At 34.1% G+C, this 9,219-nt stretch overlaps 2 protein-coding genes across 2 annotated transcripts; one reads left to right on the top strand and one right to left on the bottom strand.

The window, feature by feature from the left end:
• Positions 1-44: 44 nt before the first annotated feature.
• LOC112055176 (DNA-directed RNA polymerase II subunit RPB9) lies at positions 45-939 on the bottom strand. The gene has a single exon (XM_024095185.2). The coding sequence runs from the start codon at positions 775-777 to the stop codon at positions 403-405; it is 375 nt and encodes a 124-aa protein (XP_023950953.1). The 5' UTR covers positions 778-939; the 3' UTR covers positions 45-402.
• A 2,502-nt stretch (positions 940-3,441) lies between these two features.
• Positions 3,442-8,974, top strand: LOC112055175 (40S ribosomal protein S23). Its single transcript, XM_024095184.2, has 5 exons — positions 3,442-3,584; positions 3,922-4,081; positions 7,230-7,428; positions 8,193-8,281; positions 8,888-8,974. The coding sequence occupies exons 1-4, from the start codon at positions 3,581-3,583 to the stop codon at positions 8,259-8,261; spliced, it is 432 nt and encodes a 143-aa protein (XP_023950952.1). The 5' UTR covers positions 3,442-3,580; the 3' UTR covers positions 8,262-8,281; positions 8,888-8,974.
• The last annotated feature ends 245 nt before the right edge of the window (positions 8,975-9,219 follow it).

The following is a 9,219-nucleotide window of genomic DNA, read 5'->3' as shown; positions in this document are numbered from 1 at the left end:
AGTTTTATGTTAAGAAATAAAGAAATTAATCCTTTTTTAATATAATATAATATAATATAGCTTTTTATCCAAAATATTAGTAGACTTCTAGGTAGACCTGCTAGGTAAACTAAAAAGCATTACAGGGAGTCACTGAATGCAGGCCAATCGAGCATTACAGGGAGTCACTGCTTGCAGTCTAATATCCAGCACTGGACATTCATCTGACAATGATTATGATTTTAATGATTATACTTTTCCAATATTCAAATACTGTAAATAATTGCCTTTAAACAATTTCTTTACTGTTGTTGCTTGAATTCATCTATTTAATGTGGTGGCAAAATGAATCAATTTTTCAATGTTACTTATATTCAAATGAATTTATTAATCTTAAATACTAATAATTAACAATAAAGCAGTTTACTCAGTCCACCTGTGCTTACAACTCGTACACACGTAGTACAGTCTCATTTCCTCCTCGGCTCGTCTCGTCTGTCCCTGGAAGAACACCGCCTCCCTGTGGTTACACTTTGGACACATGTGATCCTTAGTGCGCGGCAAAGTTGGATCGCTCACCACGTCAGGGTTTATGTGAGTCAGCTCGTCCACTTCGTGCATAATTTTGTTCACGTATACGCAGTTGGAGTCCGCCAGTTGTTTGTAATCGCAATTTCTGCAGGCGTACAGCAAAACTTTGTTGTTTTTGTCCTCGCGCGGATAAAGCATGTTGTTGCACTCTTGACAGAACTGTATACCGACATAACCGGGCCCTCCATCCTTTCTACCGATATTCATGACTAATATCCCTTTACCTTCAGTTGTAAAAAATACAACGTCTTTATAGGATTCTCAATTATCTTAATCAAAAGATTAAAACGTGAATTTAAAATTAAAGCAGAGTGAGAAATTGTAAACAAGCTCAAATCTGAAATGTCAAAGTCAAAGTCAATGAATTAAAATTATAACACTTTTGCCACAGAATACATTTAATTTAAATGTTAACCTCAAACGTCCACTTTCTTCTTCTTCTCGTCTTAGACCATTAATAACTGGACGCGGTTCGCACCCAAATTCACCAACAAAAAAGTCTGTCATTTTTTGAGGGGGACGAGGTAAACTCACACATCGAAAACATTTAACACCATTATGTATTTTCTGTGTCCATACACTACACACAACTATAAATTTGACTCGCAATACACACACGCGTAATTTTTACACACACTAACAAACACATTGTGCACAGTAAAAATATATACAAGCAGTATACTCGGCCGTATTTTTGAAATAAATACTTACAGCGCGCGGTACGTAAACATGTGATAGGGCTGCCTGTCTCCAGCATTTTAATTACATTTACCAACTTTGTATTTCCATTTAGTTTTGTGATTGTAAATATACTTTTTTTATGTAAACAAATAAAATATTTTGTAAATTGTAGTAAAATAGGAAGTGATCAGTAAAATGCGTGTTGTTTTTTGATTGGTAGATTTAAATAAGGCTGATACTAATCAATGACCTTGAAGGATAGGTCGTATTCATATGTTTATTTTGGTGATGCCATCTAGGTATTACCTCCACACTACGTGACCAAATATTAAAAAAAACGGTCAAGTGCGTGTCGGGCCACGCGCAGTGTAGGGTTCCGTAGATTATGTTAGCCCTTTAATCCCTTATGTTTTTCTCAATTTCAAAGCCTTTATTATTCCTTACATTATTACATTAAACAAGTTTTTCAATTAATAAGAGTAACAGTTTTAATTTTTTTTTTCTGTGTTAGTATATTGTTAGTGTATCTGTTTTAAGTTTAGTATATTAGTGAGTTAGTCTTATTTCTAATTAATAAAATCTATTTAACTAGTAAGTTGAAATTGAAATTGAGGTATAGGTCGCGTTTCGACCTCTAGTATGAAGTCAAACTACTGCTTGCATATTTACTGTGATATTGCTTAGACTATCCACAGATTAAATACATAGAATATTCGATTACTAATCGATGTTTGGCTGTTTCGTCAAAAGAATCGATTCTTTTTATAAATTGTTTTTATTAAAAATTTGATAAAATTAAGGTTTAAATACTTTCAAATGAAACGTTACTCCATCTTTTACTAAACTACAAGTTTTTGGCCGTTTTTTATGCCATTTAACTACACAAACCGGCATTTTTAGGGAGCTCCTTACACGGCGAAAACGATTACAACAATGAAACATCGATTCTGTAGCAACAGTTTTTATAAACGCATTAGATCATAGATTTTTGATCTTTGCCAGAGGGGTAACGGTTAGCGAACCACGTCCAGTTATTAATGGTCTAAGACTTTGGTCGAGGCCAGTCACTGTCACTGTCAGCAAACGGTTACCATAGGAAAAAAGTCCATTTTATTTTTGGTTTATGGTTTTCAAGTGTACCAACCTTAGTATTATGATAGAGCTACGTTCAACTTGGCAATCCTAACCAAGGAACATATTTACTCAGGATTTACTTTATCCTAACGATCATGATTCATAACAACAGATTTTTCCCGTTCATTCATTCAATCAAACAACATTGTCGTGTTTTAAGAGGGACGTAGTTCACACATAATATTTAATATATTTTTATGTCCTTGCATTGCACACAACTATAATCGCATTATAGCCACTATGATTTTCTACACACATTAACACAAAACTTTAACAAACACTTCGATTAAGTGTCGTTACGCAGAATATTCGATTCGTTAATATTCGGCTGTAGAATAAATCTAATACAGGTTGACCCGTAATTAATGGATAAAACGCAAATGGTAGATACATCATCTAATTATCTAAAACTAATTTGAATAGTGTTGAAATTAAGATTTTAAAGATCTGATATTTTGATAAACATTGCAGATTATATTATATTATTAATATGTATTATGATACTACTTTTACAAATAATGTTTTATTTATTTTGTAAAAGAAGCTTTGAATGCAATAATTATTTTTATTGATGACCTGATAAAAAAAATCCTGTAAAAAAATGTAAGAAACTGAAGTGTAACAGGGTAGGACAGGGGTAGGGTTAGGCGTAGGGTTAGGGTTAGGGGTAGGGTCGGGTAGGATAGGGTAGGGTAGGATAGGGGTAGGGTAGGGTAGGGTAGGGTAGGGGTAAGGGAAGGGGTATGGTAGGGGTAGAGTAGGGTAGTATAGGGAAGAAGTGCACATAAGTCAAAACGAAGCTTGACCGTGTTCGCTAGTTCTTTTATATTTTTTGTTACTTTGTAAATTCTGATTTTACTGTATAGATTAGAAATACTTATAAATGAAAATAATGTAACTCCATCTTTTAGGAAACTAGTAGCTGTTAACCGCTTTTTACACTATCCAGCTGCCGAAACCTGCATTTTTATGGAGCTGGAGGTTAATATTTTACTTTACACAATTTGCTATAAAATATACCAAAACATTTCATCGGATCGATAAATTTAACTTTTTTTTTTTAATTTGTGGTAAAGTAAATGGCAACACTATTTTATTATTTTGGTTGGTAGCCTTGTTGATTTGAAGGCTGGCTTTGGTTGGCTAGATTTTATTTCTTTTCCCATCCGTAGCCGATTGGTGTCGTGCTATCCAAATGGGTAAGAAATAGTTTTGTGCTAAATTATTGAAGTTTATTTGTAATTACTGTTTTATTGTGTGCCGATTAAGTGTGGATATGCGATGTGAAAGTGTTTAACTCGAGGATTACATTAAAAACGCTATAAAATTCGATTCATACTCGCACGCCTAGTTGTCGGCCATGGCGCAGACATGTTTTTCTCGTGGTGTATAAATAAATCCCTTTTCATCCTGTAAACGCTACGATGGTTGTGAGGTATAATAAAACATTTGCCGTTCATAACATCGTGTAAGTAGTGTAGTGTATCGATTTCCGTGTTCTATGTGAAGTTAAGTGTTTACCGGCGTCTATTTCAGGCAAGCCCCGTGGAATACGCACGGCGCGTAAGCACGTGAACCATCGACGCGAGCAGCGATGGGCTGACAAGGATTACAAAAAGGCCCACATGGGCACGAGGTGGAAGGCTAATCCCTTCGGTGGTGCATCACACGCTAAGGGCATCGTACTCGAGAAAGTGTAAGTACTATACGCTACAGAATTAACAGTGCATGTAGTTTTTTTTGCCGAATTCCTGTGAAGAAAAGTGTGTATGTAGTGTTATTTATGTTAATGAAGTGTAACGGCGAACATTGCGAGTAAAGAAAGTATGTCGCGCGTCTTCTGCGACACGTACATCGGCGGCGGCGTCTCCGCGCGCGGTATTAGCCCTGTGAATGTGTTTCCACCACAATCACAGGATAATACTGCGAGTGGATTCGCCGCGTCCCGGCGGCCATCGATTGTACGCAAGTCGCAAATTCATCGGCGTGCGGGTCAATGAACCCGCCATGGGGGAGTATCAGCAATACGCATGGTGTTTTTATAGTAAACGGTAAGACTTGCGCTGAATTGTGTTGTGTAGAAATGTTTCTTAGCTGCTTGAGTTTATTAACAGCTGAGCAAATGTTATTTGTTTTTATTATTGATCTTTTTAAGTTTATTACTCTGGATCGTTGAGAATGAGTAATTTCAGTTATTAGTAAGCTCATGTTTTAATTTTATTTGCATTTAAAGGCAATAATATATTTATAATTATCCATGTTATGTGGATATTTTGAGAAATGTTGTTCAAAAAGAATTCTGTCATAGGATGTTTTAATTTTAAAGCTTTATACTGAAGGAGCATATGCCATTGTAGCAGGAACCAATAATGTAATAAAAAGCTGTGATAGTCCCAGTGGATGCTTATACTATACCATTGCTTATAATTCCATTGGGCGTAGGTTTGAATCCAGTCTGGGGCATGCACCTACAACTTTCAGTTTTGTGCATTTTAAGGAATTAAATATCATGTGTCTCAAACGGTGAAGGAAAACCATCATAAGGAAAATTGTGTTGAGAATTTTCATGTTTCTTGTGAAGTCTGCTACTCCTTTGGGCCAGAGTGGTGGATGGACTAATCCATCTCATTCTGAGAAGAGAAATGTGATTAGGAGTGAGCCAAATATGGGTTGATAATGTAATAGCTGAGAATCAAACCTAGGAATCTAGTCAGATACAATATGCTGTAGTATAGTTGAGATTAACTTTATTGATGTTATGTAAAGATGCTTAGAGGCAATAGGATAACCTTTAATCATTCATGTCTACAAAAAAAAAAGTAAAATATTTTATGTACTAATAATAAGTTGTAAAATTTCTTATCCGCTCTAAACATTAAGCAGTATTGATGTTCATTGTACAAAAACATATCCTGTGCCACCGAAAGAATAGAATAGTTTTTGGCATGTAGTTGAGCCAGACAGGAATTAGATAATATGGAGATGCATCACAATCAAATTCTCCAACAAAATTGTCTATCGTTTTTTGAGAGGGACGAGGCAAACTCACACAATAATAATATTTTACACCAATAAATATATTTTTATTAATTGTCCTACACTATAAATACAGCTATAAATTTGCAATACACACATGTCATTTTTACTCAGACTAACAATCACAGAATCACAGAATATTTTTTATTACTTGATCAATGTTTGGCTGTTATGTCAGAAGAATCAATTCTTTTTGTTTACAAATGAAATGTAACTTCATTGTTTTAGTAAACTAGAAATTATTTACCATTTTTTATGCCATGCAACTAACTACAGAAACAGGCATTATTAAGAAACTCTTTACCTCACAAAAACAATTACAACAATGAGACATCAATTCTCTATAGAAACTGTTTTTATAAACACGATAAGATTGTAGATCTTATACTTTGACAGAGCTTTAACATTTAGTGAGTTAATGGTCTGTGAGTTGAGTGGACTAGAAATTCTGTGTATAGTATACATACTATTGTACTAAACTGGTGTATGAGTTATTTTATAGTCTGGCAAGTTTGTTGATGATACTCGCATGATACGACGGGGAAAAAAAACTGATGAAGTGAGGTGCATCAGTCGTGGGTTTTTCATTCATAACTACACACCCCCCAGCCCGTGCGGACCATCAGAAGTGTTACAAACGAATTTGCCAAGCTATATAAAGATTTACGTATGAAATTTTATTGACACATAAGTTACAGAAACCAAATGAGGAATTTAGTTTCCTGTCCACTCTTCATGTTAATTTTCTCCAGAATGTGTATGATACACTCTGAAGAAAATGTATTTGAGGTTTTGGAATCCCCTTCGGAGCCCTAGTGTAGTGTTCATTAATGTATATTTTCTTAGTTTTTACTGGAATTATATAGTTAATTTATTTATTTATTCAATAGTTATTAAATAAGTCCATTGTTTAGTATTGTTATGTGTTTAATATAAATACAGTAAAAGCTCCTTATTTATGTTTTCACTATTTGCAGATTAAAAATTCATGTCCCAATTCCTATATTTGCGGTTAAATATTTTGTTATTTGTGGATATCTGACTGACAAAACTGATGTAAAATCTGGAAATTTTAAATTTAACTTGCAAATACTTTTGCCAAAATTGGGAATGGATGGTTTAAGAATGACACTGCTTAAAATCACTCGTGCTTTTAAAAAATGTCAAGCAAGAAAAAATTACAAAATTCTTTAAATCATTGTCTAAGACTGAAGATAATAGTTAATCAATAACTTCAATGAATTGTTTTTCTTTATATATTTTATTTTGTCACCCAAGAATGTATCCCATAGAATCCCATATAAAATACCATTCCATATTCACGGTTTATGTATTCGCGACACAGTTAGAGAATGTATCCGCCATGCAAATAATGAGCTTTTACTGTACTCCATTCTGTATTATTTGTTCAGTCAAAATAAGTTAGAAGGACATTGAAAGGAGCTTGTTACAATAAATACTTAGTTACATGAGATGTGATTTGAGTTTGTAAACAATTTTAAAAGAAATTGTAGTAAAAACAGAAAGAAAGATTCTAAATATTTCAATTCCATATAGATTATTCTATTATACCTTTTTTAAGGTGCAAATGTCATATTTTTTGTTATTATGTTTTGTGGCTTTATCCCATGTTATAGATTATAGATGATTACTTGATTGTTTTTATAGGGATACAGCAGGGACCTTGTCCTTTAGATGTATTATTTGATTGGTTGTTAGACACTTAATAATCAATTTTAATTGTATTGTGTTGAAATTTTTTTAAAGATGTGTAAATTACGAATTAATAAGGTTTTATTTTCCGACAGGGGAGTAGAAGCCAAACAGCCCAACTCGGCCATCAGGAAGTGTGTGCGTGTGCAGTTAATCAAGAACGGCAAGAAGGTGACAGCGTTCGTGCCGCGCGACGGCTGTCTCAACCACATTGAGGAGAACGACGAGGTGCTAGTGGCAGGGTTCGGACGTAAAGGTCACGCTGTTGGTGACATTCCTGGAGTCAGATTTAAGGTTGGTATCAAACATTTTATGTACTCTGCTGGACTTGTGTCAAAAATCAGTGCTGTGTGCTCCTTGATTATGGGGAGTATATAGCAATATACTGAGCTGAGACCTTTTTCTAGGTATTAAAGGTATATAGTATTTCCATATATTGCAGATAGTTATGCCATATATTCAGAAATAATTGTGATGTGTGGCATAATGTAATGTAAGATGTTTTCTTTATTACTTTCTTTCATCATGTAAATGTGGGTTTAAACCTAATATAGCTAGAGCAAAGAGGATTCCTTTTTTTGTTCTTTTATTGTAGACAAACCAATGTTTAGTGTTTACATGGAAAGAATATCAATGAGCAACAATGAGGACAAATAACAAGGATTTTAGCACACTAGAAATGCTATCAGATTCTTAACTATGCACATGTTAACTATTCTTTTTATTTACAAAAACCATGGTTATTTGATATTTGATTATTGAAATTAGTAATTACTATTATAATATTATGTTTAATATCCATGCATCTGTCAAGGTAGAATGTTTGTATATATTTAAGCAACAAGTTCTGTAAACTTGCTACTGTTTTTAAAATAATTCAGAGGCTCTTCATGAACACAGACAACAAGAAAATATAATTCTAAAATGACAAGAAGGAGGACCTCTGTTATGACAAAGGTGTCTTTTTCCATTTATGACCAAATAAATGGTCAGACATATTGCAAGTATTTACTGCTTATTGTTAAAACCAATACATAATGTTAACTTTGTCTTTGCAGGTGGTCAAAGTGGCCAACGTATCACTCCTAGCGCTGTACAAAGAAAAGAAGGAGAGACCTAGATCATAGATCTACTTCATTGTGATAAGGTAAAGATAGTTGATATACATTTAATTTTATTTTTTACAATTAGTTGTGTCAACTGTGTATGGCACATTATTAATGAGTGCAAACTTGTAAAAGGCATCCTATGTAAGCTTGTTTGATTTCTGTTAAATGTGGCAGCTAGTTATGGCAATGCATAAGAATACAAAAAAAAATTACTGCCAGTTTGCATCAGTATGCCCAACATGTGGAAAAAACAACATATTGTGAAGAGAAAAAGACACAAGTCAACCAATTGTGGCACAAACGTAAATATTGCAAATCGATTTTTATTGCATTGGGCTACTTTTCATCCCAGAAAAATCCATGGTTCCCGAGGGAATTTATGAAAACTAAACTTCACGCGGTCGAAGTCGCGGGCGTCCGCTACTTATTTATAATGTTACCAATTTTAAATAGTATATACGAGTATGTATATTAAAAACTTGTATATGGAGAGATAATTTGTTCAAAATAGTTACAATGATGTATTTACAAATTTATTTGCTACTGCTGAATGCCATGACGTCACAATATATCTGATTCCAATCTAACAATACATGAGTTTTGTTTAACAGAGATAGATTGTAATGTTGTTTGTATTGTTTCAGTGCTGCCAGGAGTGGTGCGTTGTTGCTCATAAGTGTAAAATTTATAAAAATGGAAAAATCAAGTACACAATAAATGTGTATGTCTAACTTTTGTTTTATTTGACGCTTTCGTACGTTATCAACCCATATTCGGCTCACTGCTGAGCTCGAGTCTCTAAGAATGAGAGGGGTCTTGTCCGCCACACTGGCCAATGCGGATTGGCAGACTTCACACATGCAGAGAATTAAGAAAATTCTCTGATAAGCAGGTTTCTTCACTGTTTTGAGACACAAACAAACTCAAAACAAACTCTTCGCTCCTCTTAAAGTGAATTGGATTCTAAAGTTGTCTA

The sequence above is a fragment of the Bicyclus anynana genome, chromosome 4 (genome assembly GCF_947172395.1).
Source record: "Bicyclus anynana chromosome 4, ilBicAnyn1.1, whole genome shotgun sequence".
In the NCBI taxonomy this organism is placed as follows: Eukaryota; Metazoa; Arthropoda; class Insecta; order Lepidoptera; family Nymphalidae; genus Bicyclus; species Bicyclus anynana.
Note: the sequence above shows the minus strand (reverse complement) of the source record. Positions and strands in the feature narration are given on the sequence as shown.